Below are 26,277 nucleotides of genomic sequence, written 5' to 3'. Positions count from 1 at the left end.
GTCTGCCTCAGTTTCCTCATCTATAAAATTAGGATAATAAAAGCACCTATCTCCCAAGGCTTAAAGGAGGCAATATTTGTAAAGTGTTTTGCAAATCTTAAAGCTCTATATAAATTTATTTATATTTATTAGTATTGTATCCCTCCACAAGACCTAGAATTATTTACAGAAAAGAAGAACCAATCAATCAACAAACATTTATTGTGTCACTACGTACCAGATACTACACTAAGCAATATCGGCTACAAAAATTAAACAGAAATAAAGGTAGTGGATTCTTCAAATTATTAATCCTAGGAAAATTCCTAGAATAGAGAAATTCTAGAATTATTAAATAGATGGTCTATCTGTACTTAGAAAAAGAAGTAAGTCAACATGGGTTCTTTAAGAACAAGTCATGCCACACTTACCTAATTTTTTGGACAGATTTTTTAAACTAACAGCTCAAGAAAATGTTGGAGACATTTGGCAGACATATTGTAGAATTTTTAAAAATATGAAAAAATCCCTCATGTATCCTTGTGGACAAATAGATGAAAAATTAACTAAATAACAGTGTAGCTATATGGTTTTAGAACTGGGTGAATTAACCAGACTCTCAGGGTGTTGATTAAGAAATCAGTGTAAACAGGGATGGAAGTTTCTAGTGGTTAGCTAAGGGGCTCAGTGCTTAGCCCTGTTCTATTCAGCTTTTTTAACAATGACTTTATTTAATGACATGTTTGTCAAAATTGCAAATGATAGGAAACTGGGATGAGTAACTAGTAAACTGGATGACAAGATTAAGATCCAGAGAAATTTCAAAAGGTGTGAATAATAGGGTGGAAAAATACAAATAAAATGTAATCAGTGTAATGTCTAGCACTTCTATTTAAACAAAAACCTATTTCACAAGTACCCTTAAGGGAAGATGACTAGAAAGCAACTCATGTGAAAAAGAAGTAGGGGGGTTAGTAGTCAACAGTGTAACATGGTAGCTAAAAGAAGCCAACGTCAATAGAAATATTGCATCCACAATGAGTTGGGCAATAATCCTTACAGTAGTCTAACCCATTTAGACCACATCTGAAGCAATGCAGTATAATGGAAAGAATACTGGCTTTGGAGTCAGGAAGATCAGAATTCAAATCCCACCTCTTACACTTACTGTGTGAGGATGGACTTGATCTCCCTGCCCCTCCTCGCTTCTGAGGTCCCTTCTTCCTCTAGTTCTACAACCCAATGCACTGTATTGTATTCAGTTGTGAGAACCATGATTGAGGAAGAATACCCACAATCACAAAACATGATATATGGAGATAACCTTAAAAGAACTAGAGATATTTAGTCCACCAACATGGGCACTGATAGGAATAGGTATTGGACATGTGACTTTACTGGTCAATGGACTTCCCAAATGAGGAAATTTCCTTGACTAATACAAGTCACCATCCTCTCTGCAACACAGTTGTAGTATCTTAGGGAGCTGCTTAGATCAGTGAGAAGTAAATGACACAAAGCCAGCATACATTCGAGGCACGATTTGAACCTAGGTCTTCTTGACCGAAGCAAGATCTCTAGCCACGACACCACCCAGTCACACAAGACAATAACACCACTACATTAAAATCACACTGGTGGCTTTCTTAATTGCAATATCAGAAGTATAAAGAGTCAGGATCAGAAAGTAAGAAAAAAGTAGGTCTTAATAGCTCTCATTATGCAAAGGGTGCAGTATCTTCTCTAGGAATAAGAGTATCTCCAAGGTGGAAGGAAGCCCAGAAAACCCCAGAAACCAAATAGTCCAAACTCTACATGAAAAGGGATTTCTTTTACAATATCCCAAATATCCAGCCTACCCTGGACATATTAAGAAAACTATTCATCTCCTATGCTGCAGATACCTAAAAACACATTAGCTTTTTGGGATGTCCATATTGACTCATGCTGACACTGAGATAGCAGTCTTGTAAAACCCCCAAATAGTGTTTAATTTTTTAAATTAAATTTTATGTTTATTTTTAGTTTACATAATTCATTTCCATGAGATTTTGAATTACAAATTTTCTCCCCGTCTTTCCCGTACCCACCACTTCAAAACAGTGATCCCACTGTAAACCCCCTCTCCCAATCTGCTCTCTCCTATGTCCCTCCCCATCCCCCCTCCTACTTTCCAGTAGGGCAAGATGGATCTCTATATCCCAGTGCCTGTATATCTTATTTCCCAGTTGCATGTAAAAAAAATAATATTTTTTTAAACATTTGATTTTAAAACTTTGAATTCCAGATTCTTTCCCTTCCTCCCTCATCATCCACCCTTACTGGCAAGATAAGCAGTTCAATATAGGTTGAACATGTGTAACTACACAAAACATTTCCATAGTAGATATATTGTGAAAGACCTGCCCCCCCACTTGTTCTATTCTCTACTTTGACCCTGTCCCTTTACAAAAATGTGTGCTTCTAACTTCCCTCCCCCCCAACTTGCCCTCCCCTCCATCATCCCCCCTCTCATCCCCTTCCCCCCTACTCTCCTGTAGTGTGATATACCCTGCCAAATAGTTTTTAGATGAAGTGCTTACAAGGTTGATATTTTTAAGCCCATATGTACAAGATAGGGTGCTCCCTGAGTTTACCATACCATAATTTCCTGCATGTCAGAGATCAAGGATGTTTTGATCTTCTCTGAATCTCCTCCAGTGCCTTGCACAGAATAAATATTCAATAAATATTTTTGAGTAAATGGATGATCCAATACCTCCAACCAAATGGAAACAGAACAGCTTATTTCCAGGATACTGGTCTTTAATTGTCCTCTCTAATAAGGGGGTTACTATTATTCAATCTATTCAATAGGTCATTGATTTGAAAAAAAAACAACCTACTTAAATGAAACTTTTAGCAACTTAAGGACTAACTACCACATTTCAAATCTGTATGTTTTAAATATCAAATTGCATTTTGTTGTTTTAGAATTCTTCCCAACTCTCTTATTTTCTTTTAGTGGTTTCTAAGTTACATAAAACTTCAAACACCTTTTATTATTTACTTTTTAATCATTTTTTAAACCATATGGACACTGAAGGAAACTTGACCCACGTGTTTCAAATTTGTTCACAGTTAAATCATTTAAGTGTTTTCTCTAAGTACTATTTAATATCCCCACAAAAGCTCTTATATCTTTCTAATAAATCTCTAAGTCTTTTATCTTGAAAACAGGAAGTCACAATTGCCAAGAGTAATCAAACTCAAATCCACAAGTGCTGAGCGCATTTTTATTTCACAAAACAGACTTTTCTCAGTCTTTCACAATATAACACAATCAGATCAAGGGAGTGCTACTCACAACTGGATTTACAAGAGCAATCCTAAGGTCACCATATACTGTCCATTGAGCAAGCCAACTAGGTGAAACCTTTTCCAGATAGTCATCAGTCACCAAAAAAATAAAAGCCACGTGGAATGAGAACACAACTGCTTACCATTCTGTACCAGATCAGACAAGCAATTCTGAGGTTTTAGAAATCAAGATAACAATAGCTGGCATTTATGTAGCATTCTAAGATCTGCAAAGGCCTTTATAGGGATTATCACCTTTGATCACAACAGTCCTGTGAGGTAGGTATTATTAGTATTTTCCTTTTGCTAAAAGAAAACCAAGGCTCAGAAAGGTTCAGTGATATGCCCAGAGTTGTATAGATAAATAAATAGATAAATCATACTATACATTATAGCTGTCATTGCCTACATGATCTCCCTCCCTGTTAGCTAGTGACTCTCCCCTCCCCAGTGTTATATTTGGCATTTACTTGTGTCTGTGCATCTTTTTCTCCCAGATAGTACGTAAGTTTCTGTAGGGAAAGGACTGTTTCTTTTCTGTTCCTAAGACAGCTGGCACTCAATGGGCCCTTAACAAATGCTTGGTGGTGGTGGTGGTTGTTGTTGAGTCTTTTCAGTTATGTCTGACTCTTTATGACCCCATCTGGGGTTTTCTTGGCAATGATACTGGAGTGGTTAGCCATTTCCTACTCCAGCTCATTTTAGTGATGAGGAAACTGAGGCAAGCAGAGTTAAGTGACTTGCTTAGAGTCACACAGCTAGTAAGTGGTTGATTAGTTGATTTTTAAAAATCATGATGGCCATTAGAGTGAATGTTGATTAAAAGTGAAAATATTTACAAATATGGTGTTTCCACTCTTCTTTTTGTACTGTGAATTGAAAATTACTTTAACAATTCATCATCACCGATAAATATCTATTGAGCACCTATTATATGTAGAGCAATATAGTTTGCATAGATAAATGAGTTCACAAAGTTTTTCAATTTGTCCATCGAATGCCCTTGGACTTCATCAGAGTTCAGAGAATCTTTTCCTTCCTTAGTAAGCAGAGGGGGAATTCAGTCACATGCCCTATAGCTGACGGTCCTGGGCAACATATTTCCCTGGGATGGCACCATTTTCTGCTGCCACAGGCTGGCCTGATCTGCTGTGTGTGACCAAAGTTTCAAAGAGACTTGGCTTAAGAGCCCAACTGTCCCTAGAGCTCACTATATCCTAAAAGAAGCTAGAAGCTACCTTTTCATTGACCTTCTTCACCTAATCCTCCACTCTCTGTGACAGATGCATGCAAATAAAGATATTAATTTGTATTTTTGTGTGGTTAAATGTGAAAAGGATGAAGGGAGGAGAACTGGGGTAGAGAAAGAAGAAGGTAAAAGTAAAAACAAAAGAAGAGATTTATGAGAGGGAGGTTGTAGAAGAATGAATGAGAACAAAAATGTGAATTGAAAAATCCTCGTAGAGAATCAAAGCTTTGGCTCCACCTGGATATTTGTGAGGGGGTTAGAAAATTTGGAGTAAAATCCTGATTCTGCTACCCTCTATGAGTCTCAGTTTCCTGTAAAATGAAAGAGCTGGAACAGATGATCCCAAATGTCTCCTTTGGCACTAAACACTGAAATACTATGACTTAGTTATAAGTCAAGTAAGGCCATCTTAGAAGAAATTGAGTCTACAAGTTGGTTTCTGGGAAGACAGAATGGTTCAAAGGAGGTATAGACAAATGACAATTAGGACAGATGTAGAAAGGAGTCCCCAAAGCTTAGAAACTACCAGGATATCTCAAAGTCTTCCCACGTAATTGCTTCTGTGATACCTACCATTGTATCTTACCTATGAGAAATTTGATAGAATTTTTTTTAAGGAACAAAGCCACTCAAAGTAACCTTTTTCCTCACTCCACTTAGGGACTTTGCTATCATCAGAACCTATATTCCCAGAAGTTTCATGAAAGCCACTCTCATAACCCTCAGTTGCCACATGATTTTGAGGAAATTAAAAGTAGCTGTTTCCTCCTTCCCAAAAGATTGAAGATAACCTACATAATGGCCTAGAATGAGATAACTGAAAGGAAGAAGAAATCATTTAAATCTGCTACCTCACTCCAGCTAGGGGTACTATAAACATGGCAGCCCAAACTTATCATTGGTCCAATTCTTATTCATCTCTATGGAGAGCCTTCACATCCTTTGAACTAATCCCACTACTTTGTCAATTTGTGTTTTTCATATTCTGTATTGAATTGAAATCTATTTAGCACTAAAAGTTCTCACATCCTGAAAAATTTATGAAACACACTGGAAAGAATGCTGTCTTTGATGTTAGAAGACCAGGGTTCCAACTCCTAATTCTGCCAGTGATACCTGTATGATCTTGCAAGCCTCTTAATTTTTCTGGGTCTCAATTTTCTTACCTATTAAATAAATGCTCATACTTATCCATAGTTTGATATTTTTTAAAGCTGATGCAAAATGAGTCTGCATTAAGAGAAGTATGCTGTCTAGAACAAGGGAGAAAGGGGTAGTCCCATTGTTTTGTGCCACATGTAGAGTACTGTATTCAGTTCCAGGTGCCACATTTTAGGAAGGATATTGACAAATGACTGTTAGTGAAAGGAGGAAGACCAAAGACAACACTATAAGAGTTTTTAATAGCTTACCAATGAACCAACATTTACCTCAATACCCACTGTGTCCCAGGTGTTGTGCCAAGGGACCTGGGGATCAGAAGACACAGATGCTTTGAGTATTTACAAGGTTTTCACATGGAAGAATGTGATTTATTCTGTATGGTGCCAGAAGATAGAACTAGGAGCAGTGGGTAGGAGTTACAGAGAGACAGATTTCAGCTTGGTTTAAGGAAAAAGTTCCTAGCAATTCACCCTGTTCAAAAGTTGAACAGATTACAACAGGATGAAGTCAGGTCCATAACACTAGAGATCTCTGAGTGGAGTTCAGATAACAACTTGTCAGGTACATCGCAAAAGAGATTCCTGTTCAAGTATAGGTTGGACTAGATGACTTCTGAGATCAGTGAGTCAACAAGCATTTATTAAATGCTTATTATGTGCCAAGAACTGTGCTAAATACCAGAGACACAAAGAAATGCAAAACAATAAACTCAGTACCTGCCCTCATAAAAATGTACATTCTAGAGAGGGGAGAGACAACATGTAAATAGCTAGGTATATAGAATATATAAAATACATATATATGCAAATGAGAGAAAGAGAGAGGGGAGAGAAGAGAGAGAGAGAGAAGTAATCTGATAGAGTGAGGAATTATGGGAAGGCAAAGAAGAAATTCCCTTCCATTGCTGAAACTCTGAAATATCCATCATTTCATCAGCGAAGATAGCCCCTCCACTAACACAGATTACAGTCCTTATATGCCTTCTCCTCCTACATACAGTTCTTGCCTATGTTTCCCCACTGATTCTCTAGACTAAATCTATGCAATGCACTGAAGGTCTTCTTTGTACTATTTTAGCATCTCAGGGTTGTTTTTTTTTTTTTTTAAGCAATTGGGGTTAAGTAACTTGCTCAAGGTTACATGGCCAGTTATTTCTGGGTGTGGTGCTAAGTATCAGAGGCCGGATTTGATCCCAGGTCATCCTGATTCTGGGGCCAATGCTCTTACTCGCTGTGCTACCTGGCCACCCTGCATCTCAGGGTTTTAATGAACAGCTCAAACCTACTTGCTTTTCTAGTCATTCATCTTCATCTTGCAAATTGTGTGTTTATACCCTACCTCTTCCACTAACCCATGTATCATAAATCAATCAACAAACAATTAAACAGTCTCCAGTAAAGGGGGCAAATGTAGATAGTGGGAAGTGTTTTATGTATTTGGAGCCCTAGTAAAATACAGTCTACCTTGCTAAGAAGAAGTAATGCAATTTTAACCACTGATAATGCCTGTGTCTATTATCCCTACTCATTAAATATAAAGATCATGAGTCATACATATATCCACAAATAAAATGTAATAAAAACAGAAAACAAGGGTCTAAGAAATAAGGTTGGGGTTTTTTAGATGCCCTTTTTGAATTCTTTTGGTCTTTCCATAAGAAGATATGCTAATCCACATAGTTCCAATTTAGAAATGCTACTAGTGATTTTCCCCTTCTCTCAAATGTCAAAACCCTCAAACTCCCAGACAGAAAGCCTTTGGCCTCCAACAATGGATGACCTAGTCAAAGATATCAGGTTTTATTAAACTACTGTAGGTCTCATTGTGGCATGAAGTCAAAGTTAGCTGTATGCTGTTTTATTTGATGGCCACACAAGCAGAGATGATGAATCTGGTTCACAGGCAGTTTCTTCATTTCTTAGTTACACCGTTCCACAGCTAGGCCTCTCGACCACTTGGGAGAAGCATGCTAATTACTGGCTGAAGTAAGTATATAGATTGGCATCAGAAAAAGAGGAATCTTTCACAATTGCCTACCCTCTGGGAATTCAAAAAAGCAAAACCTATAGTCATATATACATATGTGAGTGTATAATATAACAAACTGCTGTGATAAGATATCACAAAATGTTGGTTTAAACCCTGTTGTAGGAGAAAGCTGCTAAATGTTTCCTTTTCCAGGCAGCTCAGTCATTTCTGAATCCTTTCCATATGGCTTTTCTATGAAGTCTAGAAGCTGCATTTTCAACTCCACTATTACAATGATATTGAATTAAACATGGACAAGTTCTCAAAGAAACCTTTAATGACTTACTCATGTATTATCCATAGAAACAGACTTCAGAATTCTTCAAAGCTTATTCTATTGAAATTAACTAGGAGTTTCTGAAATTCATATTCAGATAAAGAGATTTAGCCTTCTCAGGAAACACAGAGAATAAGAAATAGAGGAAAAAGAGAAAATTTTTTTTCTTCACATTAGAAATTGCTGAAAATCATCCCTAAGGATATCATAGGGTTTAGAGGTAAAGGAGACCTTAAAATTCAGCTAGACTAACCCCCACATTTTACTAAAGAAGAATTTGTGACCCAGAGAATTTAAATGACTAATTCAGTGCCACTCAAAAATTAAATAGCAGAGCTTAGACTTGGACCTATTTCCTATAGCCATTGGTACATCATTCTTTTCTTAGTTCCATATATATCATTCATAATGAAAAGAATAATAATTTCAAATAGAATAGAAGAAAAAAGTTGGGGTTGGAAAATACCTTAGAAAGTGAGCAGAAACAGGAGGAAAAATTTGCAGTGACCAAATGCTTATAACAAAAAGAATTTGAAAAACTAAAGAATACTGATCAATGCAATCACCAATCATAGCTCCAGAAGACTTGTGATAAACTTATGCCTCACTTCATTTCTTGGCAGAGAGAGTTGACAAGTGATTCAGAATGAGATGGATACTCTCAGACATGGCCAATGTACAAATTTGCTTTGGCTGACTATATATATATATATATATATATATATATATATATATATATATATTACAAGGGAAAACATTTATTTTGGTTGGGGTGAGGGGAGAGAATATTATGTAGGAGGAAAGGGCAATGGATGGATAGTAACGGAAAAATATAAGAAAGTGTGTCAATGAAGCATCATCCCTATAATGCCAAATAGGTGTGGAACACTGTATATAGCATCAAAGTTGTATTTGATATATTTGTTAGTTTAGCTGAAATGCTTTTTCTTTTTCTCCTTTTTAATCACTCTCATAGGGATTGCTTTCTAGGAAGGAAAAGAGAGGGATATATTGAGAAATAATCATGTAATGACAAAAGGTACCAATTAAATAAGTATAATTTTTAAAATGCTTTTCCTCCTCTAAATTCCTGCACTCATGCCTCGCTGTGGTTCAGAGGTGACCATGGGCAAAGGCACAGATCTGGTACTGACTAGATTATAGGTCTGTTTTCTGGGAACCAACCTGGCTAATTCAGAGAGGTGTGAGACTAGAAAAGGCAACTAGATGGTACATTGGTAGAGAACCAGGGCTGGAGTCACTTACTAGCTGTGTGACCCTGGGCAAGTCACTTAACCTTGTTTCTCTTGGTTTCCTCATCTTTAAAATGAGCTGGAGAAGGAAACAGCAGACCTCTCCAGTATCTTTGCCCAGAAAACTCCAAATGGGGTCACAGAGAGTCAGACATGACTGCAATGACACAACAAGGGCACTAAAAAGCTGGTTATTCAATGATGATGTGTTTTTCAGCCACAGTCACTCCCCTGGATGATCTAGTAAATCATGCAGGGGATCATGAACTGTGTTGGTGAATGGGGGGTGGGGTTCCACTGATACAAAGCATGGATGCTTGAAGTACCTAAGAAAAAGGCATACCTTTCTGTGAGCAAAGCTAAATGCAGGGCGCTCACTTAGACTCCGAGTTTTCCAATCCTATACCTGTCACATTTTTCTTTTAAAACTCCACAAATTTAAATGAACAAGTTGTTGAATAAATACTCAGAGAGAACAGTGCTCAATACACTACATACTTCAATGAAATATTTGTGGAAAGAACAAAAATATTTTAGTGGGAGAGTTCATTTCTTGTCTTTCCACAGGTATTTCCTAGGAAAGGTGGGCCAGCTAAAACAGAGATAGTTTGGTGGACCTCTGGCTTCTCCTATTTCTCTCTGTCCTTTCTGTTTCACTACAGCAATAATGCGATGCTAAAGAGCTTTGAAGGCTGTAAAATGAATATTTTTCTAAACTTGTTATACTTAGATTTAATTCACAAGATGTATTTCACAGGCTGCATTTTTGCCCTACTAAGAAACTAGGTTATCTGATGGAGAAACAGTTCATCTCAGGGCAGGATACTGTGCTTTAGCTCTCTATGTGAAAGCATCATGACACTAGTATATTTTTCTCTTACTTTTGTCTCACAAATTCTTAAATTACATTTTAATAACTTTGACATAGATGACTTAGTGAAAAGTACTTTAAAAAATCTAAAAAAACCTGACACAAGATGTAGTAGGAATTGTAAATATTTCTCTTCCCAGTCACAAAAATGAAGAGAAAGGCTTGTCTTACCCTCCTCACATGCCTACCGAGAGCAGAAGTCCTGGGGATTTTGAGTAATGCTAGCTGCTAGTCTCAGACAAACACACAAACCTGAGGGACTACTTAGTGGGCTGAGGCTGGGAGAGGATCTGAGAACCCCATAAAGCCCTTAGGTTTGTGCAAGATGCTCATATGAGCTGTAGGCACCGTGTCCAAGTCCCGGAGGTGAGGAGAGGACATCAGACGGCTGAATTCACCCTTACCCACGCTGGTATCAAAGACAGACACTTGGAATGAGAGAAGGGCCATGTGTTTCTGATCATTGGACAAACTTTAGTCAGGCCAAAAGTTGTCAGAATCTACATAAAGTAAGGGAGAAATGCAGTGCAGGTCCCCTGTTTGGCATTGTGTTAGAACTGGATGCAAGGAAAACAAGTGCCTCCAGCTAAGACAATGGAGCACTGAGGAAATCCTTCCATCTAAGGGATGGTTCTCTGGGAGGAGTCTTTACTAGTAGAACATTGATAGATGAAAGCTGCAAAAGTAGGCAACTTAGAGGGGACTTGTAGAGAGCTACAGGTGGAATCAATCAATCAACATTTACTAAGCACCTACTATGTGCCAGACGCTGTGTTAAACGTTAGGATGATGAACTTTTGGTTGAGAGTAGTAGAAAAGGGCATTGGGACACCTGATTCAAAGAGCGACAGGCAAAACAAGTTAACCGAATCGTAATGGGAGTCTGTGATGTTACTGTTTCTCAGTTGTGTCTGAGTCTGCATGACTCCATTTGGGGTTTTCTTGGCAGAGATACTGGAGTGGATTGCCATTTCCTTCTCCAGCTCATTTGACAGACAGCAACTGAAGCAAGCAGGGTCACACAGCTAGGAAGTATCTGAGGCCAGATCTGAATTCAGGAAGAAGAGTCTTCTTGACTCTAGAGCTGGTACTCTATCCACTTTGATGAGGTACAACCAAAGGTACCACTTGTAGAGGGTTTTGAAGAACTTGGATAAGACACGTAATGAGAGCTTACACTAGAAGAAATACATACTGAGGACCTGCCCAGATCATAACTATGATTAAGTCACTGAAACTATATGATCTCCCAAGGAAAGATCACCCATTTTCATATTATTCTTTTTTTTTTTTTTTTGCTTTCTGGAGGGCAACTGGGGTTAAGTGACTTGCCCAAGGTCACACGGCTAGTTTTTGTATTAAGTGTCTGAGGTCGGATTTGAACTCAGGTCCTCCTGACTCCAGGGCCGGTGCTCTATTCACTGCGCCACCTAGCCACCCCTGACATATTATTCTTAATGAAGGTTATTTGTTTTCTTCCTACCATAAACAAAACTTTTCCCCTTTTTTTGAACTGACGAACTATGTAATTGCAAGAGGAGTTAGTGACAATATACTGAGCAGTGACAGATAGTGAAGTTCCCAAATTGCCTGGGTAAAGGCAACAAGCTAGAGACATGAGAAATTCCCAAAGTACAAAAGAGTTCTTCAGCACTCATGTTAGAATCTTTAAAAGTTAGACAAGAGAAAGCATAATATTATTATACAATATTGGGATTTTTTATCCTTGACAATCTTGAACTCAAGTGGAACAGTATCCAAGAAATAAGACCCATGAGAGTAAATCCCTATCAGTGGAATCCTCAAGAATGACCTAACAAGGCAATAAACAGTGACTGTTAATAAATTAAGCCACAAATATTTGTTAAGGTGTATATGGATTTTAGCTAGCATTGTTTAGGTAAGACAATAAATTATAAAGACAAATTCTAGGCTAAAAAGGGAGAAATTTTTCTACTTTCTTAATTTACACTGTTATATAGAAAGGAATTAAAATTGGGGAAATAAGAGAAATCAGTTGACTTAAACCAGTTGGTTTACAGGCTTATTACCTGATTCAGAAATTCTATTTCATGTAATATGCATGAAAATGTTCCTATATATACACATATAGGTACACATGAACACATGCACACATTGACATTCACATAGGTATGTAATATGTGTATTTATCACACAGTTTGTCATATTGAATAAGAGTTACTCTTTGATTTGGGAAAACCTGGGCTCAGATCCTCTCTCTGATACATACTAGCTCTGCACCCACTGGAGAAGTCATGCCCCCAGGAAGCCCCCTAATTCTATAAGTCATAGGAACTGTGGATCTTCATCAGTGGAGGGAGTTTCCACACTTGGAGGATCTAGATGAAATGACAAGTCTAAATCATTCATATATGCCTATGTACATGTATTAGGCAGCTAGGTGGCACAGTGGATAGAACTTGGAATCTTCTAGAGTTCAAATCCAGCCTCAGACACTTAATAGTGTGTGTGGGCATGTCACTTAACTTTGCTTACCTCAGTTTCCTCATCTGTCAAATGAGCCAAAGAAGGAAATGGCAAACTACTCTAGTATCTTTGCTAAGAAAACTCCCAAAATGGGGTCACGAAGAGTCAGACATGACTGAAATGACTCACCAATAACATATGTATATACACAAAATCACAGAATCACAAGATCTGAGAGTCAGATCTAGTCCAACCCATACGAGAGATGAATAACCTCTGTGACTGACCTGGCAAATAGTCATCTGGTCGCTACCACCAATGAAAGGAAAGCCACCACTTCTAAAGGCAGCCAGTTCTGCTTCTGGAAAGTTCTAATTGTTAGGAAGATTTTCCCAGAAATCAAGCCTTCCTCTCTGCAACTTCCTTCCACCTGCAGCTCTTGCCCCTGTCCTCTGAAGCCAAACAAAACAAGTCTGATGCCTTTTCCATGACAGCACTTCATGTACGTGAAGACAGCAATCATCTATTCTCCCCCCTCCCCCAACACTCTCTCCTCCAGGCTAAAGATCCCATATTCCTTCAACTATTTTTTATATAACGTGAACTAAACTCTTTTCACCATTGGGGCTGAATTCCTCTGGATACTCTCCATTTTAACAATGTCCTCTTAAACTGTGGCACCCCAGGCTTAGCGTCCCATTCCAGATAAAGTACACAGGAATACTCGTCTCCTCATTCTTGGAAGCTACATCTCTCAGTGCAGGGTAAGATTGCATTAGCTTTGGGGGCAGTCACATTATATTGGATTTTTCAGTTCCACTAACACACATGTATGTTAATGTATGCATATGTACACATTTCCTAGAACTTAGACATCACACAAAAAGACTCAGGAGTTAGTAATAAAACACTATAGACCTTCAAGTGGAAAATGGCTAACCACCAGTTGAACAAAATAGCAATTACAATTAATAATTACAATAATTGCTGAATTGAGGTTATTTTATAGAGTATTCCTACCTCAAGTAGGGTGATGGACTGTATGATCTTTGAGGTAATTTCTAACTCTGACATTCTATGATTCTGTGTATTTTTTTTAATCCCCCACTATAGTTTTCAAATGTACCTTACAGTTTGTACTTAGTAGAAACCTACAAAGTTGACAAATATCGGTGAGACCAGTGACTTTCACCAAAATGTATTAGGCCAAAAATACATAGATAGCAAGGAGCTTGACGAGTATATGTTGTGATTCCATTTTATACACGAAATTGTGTGATGAAGTAAGGTTTTCTCCTGACATCAACCCTACATCAAAATCCATTTGATATTTTGATTTGCGCATACTGTCGATTTTAAAAATGTGTCACTTTTGTCTTCTATCCTCAACACCTAGCACAGCACATATATGATAGGCACCTAATAAATATTTGTTGAATTGAATTCGAGTTAAGATTGATGATATTGACAGTGGTGATGCTGATGAAGATGCCTGACAGAATAGGGCCACAAAAGACAAAAGAGTCATTATAGAACAAAATAAATATCAGACCATTGTTTTAATATAACTATCCAGAAAGGAGGGAACATGATGTATGAGCCAAAATACACAGTAAAATTTCATCATACACATATTTAACTTATGTAAATTCATCTATAGGTACTGGGCAAAGAGAGAGAGAAGAAAGGAAAAAGGAAAAATGGTAAATAAATAATACAAGCAATTAACTGACTGTTCTGCTTATTGCCATTCCACTCAATGATGTATGTCCAAGAGTCAGTGAGATATGAAGATGTAGATTGGCCCCCAAGCTTGCTGCTGCCTCTTTCCTAGCATATCTCACCTCAGGGGAAGGGGAAGAAACTGGGGAATGGAGTGTAGGGCACAGAGGCTCAGCAGTGACTTCCAGTCAAAGTTCAGTCTGCAGCCCAACCCAATTATAGGAGAATCATAGTTTCAGATCATACCTGTGGAGTTGACTTTCCTACAGTGTTTCAAAGTGCCAGAGGCTTTTCATCTTAGAAACCTATCCCAGAGAGAGGGTAATTTTGACTTCATGGGGGTTAAAGGATTTTCACCTCGCTATCTGAGTTAAGGATCCACCCCCAGATAAAATGAGATTCTACTGTAGTCAAAAAGAACTCTCAGGTTGCCACTGAATTGCCACTGAATTAAGCATGAATCCAAACTTTAGTACAGAGGACAGTGTTCATTTTAAAGCTCTGCAATTTGAGACACATTGAAGCCTTGAAGAATTATGAGAACAAAGAAACATTTAACAAGATAAAATGCCCTACAATGCAGAGCTGCCATAGAACCTTAGAGTTCGACCATTTTATAGAAGAGGGGTATTCTGAGGTCCAATGTCACAGTAAGGACAGGCCTGGGGTTAGAACCCATGGATCTGATTTTGAGTACTTTTATGTATCATAACATAACATCATAACGTAATATCATAACATAGCATCATAACATAAAAATATTCCTTACCCCAGTAAAGTTATGCAAAGAAGCTAGAAAAAGAAAGAAAATATGTTTATAGAGCAACCAAATAATGGTATTTTAAGACATCAGGGGAGTTATTAAATGAAGGAAAGTGGTCATCTGGTCCCTATACCTTTACTTAGGACAGGAAAAAAAAGGAAAATGAGACTTAAGTTGAAGTTAAAGCAAGAGTTCTTAACCTGGGGTCCATGAACTTGGAGCCCTTTAAAAATATTCTGATGATGGTATTTAGATATGATTAGTTTCATTTGTAATCCTATATATTTCATTTTATACACATGAAACATTATTCTAAGAAGGGGTCTATTTGTTTCATTAGACTGCCAAAAGGGTCTATGAAATGAAAAAAGACTAAAAACCACTGAATTAGAGGAATTTAGATTAAAAATGAAGATATTCTAAGAGTTGTGAGACACTGGGATGAGCCCCTCAGCAATTATATAGAATCTTCATTGTGAGATTTTTTTTTCAGAATATGGTACTCAGTGAATGCAATCTTACTTGAGGTTATAGAAAACATGACCTTTTGGAGGCATTTTCAAATGCAATGATTTTATAATTTTTTATTATCTAATTTAAGAGACTGCTTTCATTTGATAGACTACTCAGTAAGTTTGGGGTTTTCTTGTTTTGATTTGTCTTATTTTTGACATTTGATAAATGATCACTTCTCAAAAAGGTGCCAGGCTTCTCCCACAGAATAAAACCATGATCACGTCCATTCTTTTACACTAGAATGTGATCATTGCTTCTTTAAAGAAAAGCCAACTAAAGGAGGTGCGTGTATACTTAGAGACTTAGAGATTATTAAATCTAGAAAGAACCTTGCAGATCATATCGTTTCACCTCCTCATTTTGCTAAGGACTAGAGAACCACCACCATATGTATCCCGCTGATCAGTGGCAGAACCACCTCTCTTGGCTCTAAATCCAGGGCTGGAAATTCTGGCCCCCTCCCTACCTCCACCACTAACTTTTAAGCTTTTGGAACAATGTGTCTCATTCTCCTACTGCATGCCATAAAATGATTCCCAGTTGTATGCTGCTATACCATTATCCTTCCCCTATAACCCCAGACCTCTGGAAGTCCCAGGCTCTCCCCCAGGCCTGAGTAACTAAAACTTGTGAAATTCTACCATCACTTCCCACAGCTAGTATACGTGAAGTGACTCTTACTGGCATGTTCCCATGCCTGTAAAACTGGGTCATTGGCTAAAGGCCTTCTACCATATAATGTTGCAAAAAGGAATAATGCTCTTTCACTGGAAAATGTACAGGGATTTTTTTGTAGTTAGTTTGGATAGAAATACAATTATAACCCAAATAGCCCCTGAGTTGCTTGGCATAGGTCTTGAGAATTGATAAGGAAGACATTTATGGGTCAAACATGATGCCCTAGAACAGAAGTATAGGCCCAACACACAATACAATTGGAAAATATTTAACAAAATAAATAAAAATATTGTAAAACATAGATGTTAACATGTGGTTTCTAAATCAACATGCACCTACAGAGATCCTTATGTGTGGTTTGGAGTCCCTGATCCTATTTGAGTGTGACACCATTGCCCTAGGGGATTTTCAGCTTTTAAACTTCCACTCCTGGTCTTGCGATGTCCTGGTTGGTGAATCTCTTTCTTATGAACCACTCTATATGTAAGCTGGCTCCAGTGATGTTTCATTCTACACCTGAACCATCTTCTCTCCACCCAGCCTACTGTCACAAGCATGTCCTCCATCCAGCTCTGGAATTATAAATTAATCAATACTGCCATTGTTACTTCCCTCTGGACCCTCTCACCATCCCTGTAACTTTCCAAACCAAAACACTCCCTTCTGACACCACACCTCTGTACATATTGTCTCCCCTTTTTAGAATAATAGGTCATACAACTTATAAATATCTGAGGCATGACTTGAACTCAGTTCTTCCTGACCCAAAGTCTAACATTCTGTCTACTCAATCACCTAACTGAGAAGAGACTGCCTCACTTTTGTATTTGCATCACCAGTGTTCTACACAAAGGAAGCACTTAACAAATGCTTTTTCCATCACTACCACTTCTAGAATAGTAAGGGAATGTTTTCCCCCTTGGTTTCAGATAAAACACAAGGAGAAATATGGCACATTGAAAGAACTAGAGCCAAGAATAATTGGGCACAGTACCAGTCGCCAACAATAATGTCTGATTTATGAGACAGGATTCTTAATAAATCTCTCATATAGATATTTGGCATCCAAAATGACTCAAAAAGTGGACAGAATTCACATACCTTAAAAGATCTGACAGGATGCTAGCACAGCATATTTTCCAAGTCCAATAAAAAAGGTCTAGGTGAAAATTATCACTGAGACAATTCTGAATAAATTGTCCCAACAACAAATTATTTATCCCAACAAAATGTTTATCCCAAAATTATCCCAACAAAAAAATTCCTACATTGGCTATAGAGGCCAATCAATACATTCTGGACACACTAGACATGGGTCTAAGGTCTGCCTTATATGATGTGTTACAAATGTTTTTAACTAGCATTCTCATGTCAATTTATTTAAGGAAAGAAAAAAAAAGCTCTAAAAAATAGCGAATAAAATGTTACCTTCAGTAGTTGGGTACTTCAAAATATGCTCTGTCCTACTGAAGCATCAAAAGGACATGGGTTGGTTTACACTAAGTGAGTCTAGGACCTCCACACTTCTGGGGCAGCTAGGTGGCACAGTAGATAGAGTACCAGCCCTGGAGTCAGGAGGACCTGAATTCAAATCCAGCCTCAGACACTTAGCTGTGTGACCCTGGGCAAGTCACTTAACCCTGTTTACCTCAGTTTCTTCATCTGTAAAATAAGCTGGAGAAGGAAATGGCAAACCACTCCAGTATCTTTACCAAAAATGGGGTCATGACTGAATACACTAAGTGAAAGCAAGACTAAGAAGTGATTATCGGGGCGGCCAGGTAGCACAGCGAGTAAGAGCACCGGTTCCAGTGTCAGAACGACCTGGAGATCGAATCCCGGGCTCAGACACTCAGCACCACACCCAGAAATAACTGGCCGTGTAACCTTGAGCAAGTTACTTAACCCTGATTGCTTAAAAAAAAAAAAAAAAAGAAGTGATTATCATCCAACAAATTTGTGCATCTACTTTGTGGCCCATGTTACACTTGGATTAATACTGTGAGGAATACAAAAATGATGAAAAAAAACCAGACCCTCCTCTCAATGAGATCACATTCTAGTCAGGGTGATATGACTGTCAGATCCTTGCTTCACAGAATTCCTGTAACCAAGCTCACTCAGCAAGATGACAATCATATTAGCTGTTCTAAAGAATGCATAAGGAATTAATTGTCTTAGAAAAACAAGAAAATTGCTTTCATAAAAATAATTTCCCCTAGAGAATTATATGAGAAGAAAAATAAAGGTAGACCTGAAACCTGCAAACAAAAGATATCACTCAAACAGCACATAAGCAAAGACAGATATGTACATCTTTTTGGTCTCTCTTCTATTATTTCCTAAAGTCTGCTCACCATGGTGCCAACCATCTTTGCCCCACCTGAAATTTGTGCTTTGTTTTGATGATAAGTGAGCCTTTCTCCTTATCTTGCCAGGACCCAGGCCTCTGAGCCTCTTACAGTGTCTTCACCATAACCCTTCATGGGTACCCTTGCCTCACCCTTTTCCAGAACCCCTTTTTGAGTTATATTTCCCCATTCAAATGTAAATTCCTGGAGGGTATTCTTGTCCCATACTTTTTGCCACGCCCCTTCCCCCATTTGAATATAAGCTCCTTGAAGACAGGGACTCTGGTTTGCTTCTGTTTAAATCCTTGGTGCTCAGCACAATGCCAGGCACAGAATAAGTACTCAGTAAACGCTTTAACTACCTATTAATTCTAAAGGTAAGTACAGTTTGTTTCTATTCCCTTCGTTAAGAGAACGATTCCCTTCAGGTCTTCTAGAACCTAGATCTGAATTCCTTAAATAGCAGCATGCAACGTTTCAGTGGACTAGACTGTCTCCAACTTCCTCACCTTTATTAAGTCTTTGACCCCATTTAGCTCTGTACCTCACTTCTCCTTGGTTTCTAAATGACTACCTCTTCATTCCATTTCTATCATTTCCCTTTTTTCTTGCTGCTCCTACTTCTCTCTCCTTTTGGACCTCCTTTCATTTTTGTCGCACTTTCTACTCCTGAATTATACTGTTTGTTCACAAGTACTCTGCCTTCTTTGCCTTCTAAATGTGTTTTTCCATGTAACTCTCCTTTGTTTTCCCCTATTTCTTTGGAAAGTGAATTTAGAATCAAGAAATTTTTAAAAACAATTCTACTTTAGCTCAAATACTTATAAGCCTAGAGAGATTCTTCTATTTTTGTTCTCCCTCACACTTCCCCATTACAACCCACTCCAACTGTTCCCATGGACCCCTTTTTTTGTGGACTGACTCCTCTTTAAGATCTGTCACCTCCTTGACTTAATAGAAACCTATCTTTGTATTCTCAGCATCTTACATGTTACAAATAGTAGGTACTCAAAATATTACCCTCTCCCTCACTATAATGTTTCTGAAGGTTCCATCCTTGCCATCTACTCTTCTGTCTCTATACTTTCTCCCTCAATGAACTAACCAACTCCTATTGATACAGGTATCACCTAGGAGTAACTAACTTTGGTAACTACTATTCCACAATTCACCCCTCTTCTAAGCTCTAAGGACCTCATTCTGAATGGTCTAAAAGACATTTTGCCTTGGATATTCTGCTATCATCAGAAACTCAAGATGTTTAAAACAGGATTTATTCCCATTGACCCCAAACTAGTTTCCTTTCAAAACTTCCTTCTTTCTGTTCTCTCCTTTTCTGTTCAGAAAAGGCTTTGAAAACTACTCAGAAAGGCAAAACCTGAGCCAAAAAGAAAATGTTATTGATTTGTGTTTTTTTTACATACTTACCTTCTCTTTACAAACAATGTCACATCGAGTTTATTAAGAAATATAAGACTAAATGCAGCAAGACTAAAATGCAGCCCTCCACAGGGTTTCCTTCAGGATACTATCCAACCACATTCCGAAATAAAAACCTGCAAGTACTTTGTACTGTTCTTATACTACATCAAAATAAACTCAAAAAACACAACAAATCTCAGCATTTCTCCCTACAGGGAAAAATAACATCAACACCAGCAGACATTGACAAACAATGAGCAAATATGGAGTGGAGATGGAAGGGGGGTTCTCCAGAGCATCCTTTTAACAAAGGCAGCCTTGAGACAATAGGTTTGCCCTTTAAAGTCATTACCCCTGGATGCCACTTACTTCTTTACACCACGTACTGGCCTGAGAAGTAAATACATTCTAGTTGTGTGTTCATAGAACCATCTCAACAATCATATTTGAGTAGCACATGTCAATGGTTACCAGAATTTTGGAACAAACATAGAGACTCAGACATTTCCACACAGAAGAACATGAAAGAACAATCACAGATTGACAACATTTGCTGCAGTTTGGTACACCAGGCGCAAAAACAGATTGATCAAAAAAATGTGTGGCATGTGTGTTAGTTTAGCGATGGGAAGTAAATGAGATGTTTGTAAGACGATGTGTGTGACAGGAAGCACAACCCTCTTGGTAGATTGTGCTTCAGTGGAGACATGAACCAAGTGAGCAAATAGTACCTGTCTCGGTCTCATTAAGTGGTTCTGGACCCTTAATGGCAAAACCATCAATCTTGATCCATTCACCTCCTAAATGAGGAAAATGCAACTTGAAAATTAGGGAGAAAAAAAGGAAACTTGGCTTTCCACAATTCACTCTTTCCTTAATGTATGCTTAAATTATATTGTTGGGAAATGGATTACAAAGGATGGGTCTGGGAAACCTTAGAGCTGCTATACTGAGATATATACATTAATGGAGAGGCAGCAGGACCTAGAGGGCAGCAATATGGCCTACATTCAAATCCGGCCTCTGCCACATCCTGACTGTGTGACCCTGAGCAAGTCACATATCCTCTGAGTGCTCTAGGCAACTCTCAGACTCTAAGGTTCAGAGAAGAGATCAATCTGCATTAGTAGGGAATTTCCTTGCCTGAAAGCTCCCCACACCAATGAAATGATAGCTTCAGTTCCTATAAACTCAGCTACATAGTTTATTTTCACATATATTCATTTTAATATATACTCACATAACTTAGTACATACTCAATATATAATATGTATAGGTTATAGGGAGGAAAAAAAGCAAACAAACTCAGTTCTCTATTTCAAATATTCTAAAGGAAAGAAGAGTGTCTATAATATGGATCTCAACCTCTAAGCTTACTGCTGACTTGTTTAACCCTCCTAAAAAAAATTCAGCCTTTGCTATGACCCTAAGGAAGTAGGGAAAGCTGATTGCCACTTCCAATCCAGGTGACCCAAGACAACCTCCAGTTCTGGTAAGACTTACCAAGCGGACTTTCAGCTCTGTATACTGGGCGACTCACTCCGTTGTAGTTCTCTGAAGTAACCAGCACAAAGTACACTACCCCCGGCTCTGAAACATATGGTTTATATCAAGCCACTGTTTCACATCTCCAGGAGCAACACAGTTGGATTTACTAACCGTTTAATTCAAATGTTATAATAAAACTTGAAAAACTGAATTAAATGATGAGCCTAACCACAGCTTTCTCATATATCGATTATCATTTTAAATTGAGATGGCTTATTTTGTTCTAAACAAAAGGAAAGTGCACCTGACTCCATGCCCTCAAAAATAAATTACTTTATGCCAAAATATATACACATTGCCATAAATCTATATCTATATGACAGAGAACATTATCAGTTTTTCCGTGTGAATTTGAAAACTAAAGAACAGAAATTTGAAAAATGGGAAAAGTCTCTCCATTGAATTTTCAGGGTCAAAAATTCCAACACAAGAAGCTCCAAAAGAAAATTCTTACAAGATTTTAGTAAAATATCAAACTACTCCAGGTGAGTAAACTTGAAATACGTCTCTAAAGATTAGAATTTTGTGCAACATTCATCACAATACCTGAATTAACACAGAACTCTATTGCAAAAGAAAATGTTCCCTTTAACGAAGTTTGTCCACTCTCTCTTGAAAATATAAACAAAAAGGAGACAAAATAACGTGCAATATTTAGGAAGTGCTTATATTGAGAAATTTGGTTCCACTTATTTGCTTTGAGTTTATTGGAAAAGGTTAGATGGTATGTCTTATTTGTCCATTTTTAAATAAGTCCCAAGATGTTCTAGCATTAGCAAAGGACCTTTGGGTACCCTTGAGAGTACAATATTCACAAAGTATGTCTCCACTGGACTTTCAATCTCAAAAAGCAAGAGCCTAGTAGCATTACTTTTCTATTCTGATGAATCAGTGCTTTTCTAAATAAAGGTACAGATCATAGGCTTGAAGAAGAGATGAAAGTTTGGGGTTTTGTTTTGTTTTGTTCAAGAAGTAGATTTAGCTCTATCAAATGAAATAACCATTCTTCTATGTGGGGAGCATTTCCCCTGAGAGTACTTTTAGTCAACAAGCAAGGGACACAGCAACAACAGATGCAGTAGATATCATCTGATTTGTTTAGTGTTTCCAAAGTTGGTATTATTTCTGATTCGCCAGGGTAGAGCCCAGTGGCATTTGGGGTTTGGCACAATTTCTCAGACTAATTTGCAAAGGCTTTTCATTCAGGCAAAACACAAAATCATGCTTTGTCAAGCACTTTCTCTCCTCACTCTTTAAATTTATTTGTATTTCAAAGAAAATTTAATCCACATGTTTCTGATTGACTTAGACTTAACTCATCAGAAAGTTGCTTGGTAAGAACGATTTGTTGCTTAGAAAGCTTTGGAGCTCTCTTTATACCTGCTTAAAAGAATTTCCTCTTCTAGAGCATTTTGGGAGCTGTCCATGAAACTCAAAATCTCAAAAGGTTCAGTTCCATTCTGAATCCAGAATGGATCTCATGGTTTGAGCAAGTTTGAGATTTAAGAAGATACATAAGTCTTGCTTTACTAACAGGTTTATCCGTTTCTTTACACCTAGAAAAGATAACTATGGCCAAATAACAGCCAAACTGAGGTTTCTCACAGTAATCTCAAACCACAACAATTCTGGGAAAGGAGATTTTCTTCTATGTTCTAAAACACACAACTCCAAATAAAAGTGGATGGTCAAGAGATGAATGACTGCCTGGCCCTTTTTACCTACTGTTAGTCTAGTAGTGTTTTCAATTCAAAATTCCAGGGCTCCTTAAGCCAAGATCTTAATGCCAACATTTTCCGGTAGGAAAAAATCCTCAAGTGGCCACAGAGGTGAGACAAAATGGGTACTTGGGGGGAAATGATACTCAGGCTCTGCAATGACTAAATTTCATTCAATTCAAAGTTGTAAAGCCTTCAACCAAATAGAGGTATAATAAGATATTTGTTGGAATATGCTAATAAGATATTTGTTGGAAGAAATATGTGTACTCAGGGTAAGCCCTCCATAGAACCTTAGTATAACAGATGTTTGAAATAAGTACCAGAGTAAAATGAAGGGAATTGCGTTTCTAGTTGGAATTAGGAAGAGAACAATTTAATGTCTTTTACCATCCCATTGCCAGAAAGCAAGACAGCAGATTAGAGTAAACTCTCGATGTGGAGCCTGTGGCTGAATCTCTGCTTTAGCATCTCCTCTGAGCCTCAGTTTCCTCAGAGATATCATACTTCTATTCACTACCTAGCAGAACCATTGTGAGGAAAACCTTTGTAAATTGGAATGAATATGAGTGTGTATATAAACAGATGTGTGTAAGGAATTGTTATTATTACTGATGTACCACTTCATTATCCCAAGAATAGATATCCCAATACTTGAGGATGGGACAAATGAGGTGAATAATAGAAAAGAGAATGCTTAAGAGCCAAAGGAAGACTGCAACTTAACTGAAGGAGAGCTTCAAAAGAAAGGGTAGAGAGGGAAAAAAAAAAAAACCTAAGGCAAGAAAAAAGAACTGGATTCCCGGCACACATTGTGTTGTTCAGTTTTTCAGTTGTCTGACCCCATTTGAGGCTTTCTTCTTTTCTCTACTGGTGAGGTTTGCCACTTGTTTAGTAAATGTTGTTTGACTGACTGATTGACTTTCATAGCTATTTTTGGCTATTGGTGCTTCTTCCTTTAAAGTGACTTAAGGTATTTACTGCAAGATGATTAGAATGGGTGGGGTTTCAGGATAAATGGCTTCCAAGGCAATAAGAAATTCAAGGAAATCAAGAAGCCTGCCTACAGACTGTATTCAAAACTATCACTCTATGATTTCATTTAAAATATATTTAGAATGTTGTAGAACTTAAACTGTAGGCATTTTTGCAAAATTTAAGGGGTGCCAAATCTCATGAATTACAGTTGAGAAGGAAAATAGCCTACTGTGAACTCACTGTGAATAAACTTTATGAATTTTCAGCCATCCTGCAGAGAGTCATTTCTTATAGTTCTCAGTTGTAAGTAGTTTTTTTTTTTAATTTTCTAATTATAATCTCAAAAATAGGCCATTAAATTTCTTCAGTTGCCAAATTTCTTTGGCTTATGCACATTATTGGCTTGTATCTCAGAAAGGTCCCTAGAAATAATTCTTCAGTGACACTGTAATTACATATAATTTACAGGAATCATTCAATAAAACTTCACATTATTTCAGCGAGGGAAGCAGAGAATATACAGAGGGGTGGTCAGTAACTAAGCTGAATTTTCATTTTCATAGGTATTATTTACTTATTATATAAGCCTCATTATTCCATCCTTACTATTCCTGAATACACAGAATTCAGTTTCTGCAATATAAAATTGATAATATTTCAATTTATGTAATACACTTAAACTTGGCTTAGTTATTAAGTTTACCTTATATATTAACTAATATGCATATGTAAAAATGGCTTTTATACAGCTGTAAGAGTTTGAATCGGCCATGAGGTCATCCAAGTTGAAGTCCCCCCTTCTATAAACTGTAGGCCACCATGTATTACAACAGCAGTTATCCATACATCATGTTTGAATCATTCAGATCACCAAAAGTGGACTTTGGGAAAGCAAGACCATCATGTCACTTACCCACATCCTCAATAAGGAAGGAGTGCGTATCACCATTCACCTTGATGTAGCTAAGATTTTTCAGTGACTTCCCATAGGCAATGTTGTAATACTCCACAGGTCTAGTGGTTGCCTCTCTGGGCGGTTCCCATGTGACTTTCAGGCCCCTCTTAGTGGACTGCAGTCTCACATTCTTTGGCTTCAGAGGGTGATCAACTATGCAAACAGCGCAACTATCAACTTAGAGTAACAGGAAGTTTGGCACAATGACTATCAATCAGGCTAAAAGAAATAACAGCTTTCAGAGGCCATGGCTCTTACAATCAGCGACCATCTACAATGAGTCCCAAAAGTCTTAGTGCTATTAAAAACTCAAAGCTGCACTAAGACATTTGGGACACGGTATTTAACAAATTATACCATTTTCACAATACCTTTAAAAGCAAGGGAGTCAAAGGACTTCAAATACAGTAACATTCAGTTATTAGTTCTGCACAACCACAATAGGAAAATAAACACAATAAGCGCACAAGCATATTGACCAGCTGTAGCTACAAGTTTTGAAAATAAAAGGTAAATCAAAAGAAACTGTACACAATTCTCCATCTCGGTGATGATTCTTTTTTTTTAAACAAAAATGATGAACTAATACCTTTGTGTATTGTTTGGCTATATATTTATATATATATACATATACAGACATATATGTACATGTATGTATATATGTATGTATGGAAAGACACACTAAGTAAACATTTTAAAGCAATAGCAGGATTTGAGCGATAAAGCTGGCAGTTTAGGAGTGTGTTGTTTTTTTTTTTAATCTACAAGAAGAATAATCTCATTCTATCATAATCAGTAAGGAAAAGCTGCTGAATTCAAGGTTAAGCCATGGAAATATTTAAAATATTCTTTTTTAAGAAGAGACAAACTAAGATGCTGACCACTCAAGGGAAGTGATCTGATTCTTCATTTTATACCCAATTTCAAGGTTCAACCCTCTTGACTCTGAAGAAGACAAAAGAATAATTTATAAGCACAACAGAATATTGCTTTAATCTTAAACTGAGATCCTGCAAAC

At 37.5% G+C, this 26,277-nt stretch overlaps 1 protein-coding gene across 2 annotated transcripts in view; it reads right to left on the bottom strand.

Moving 5' to 3' along the window:
- FNDC1 (fibronectin type III domain containing 1) overlaps nt 1–26,277 on the bottom strand; it is a 129,663-nt gene that overhangs the window by 60,512 nt on the left and 42,874 nt on the right. For both annotated transcript variants that reach the window (XM_069070350.1, XM_069070352.1), the window contains exons 2-4: nt 25,218–25,412; nt 21,564–21,650; nt 20,792–20,860 (exon numbers count right to left, since the gene is read on the bottom strand). In XM_069070350.1, coding sequence (XP_068926451.1) covers nt 20,792–20,860; nt 21,564–21,650; nt 25,218–25,412 — 351 coding nt within the window. The remainder of the gene's footprint in view (nt 1–20,791; nt 20,861–21,563; nt 21,651–25,217; nt 25,413–26,277) is intronic.

Source organism: Petaurus breviceps, unplaced genomic scaffold, assembly GCF_028583685.1.
Source record: "Petaurus breviceps papuanus isolate PSGF00001 unplaced genomic scaffold, PetGlider_PUasm1.0 90808, whole genome shotgun sequence".
In the NCBI taxonomy this organism is placed as follows: Eukaryota; Metazoa; Chordata; class Mammalia; order Diprotodontia; family Petauridae; genus Petaurus; species Petaurus breviceps.
Note: the sequence above shows the minus strand (reverse complement) of the source record. Positions and strands in the feature narration are given on the sequence as shown.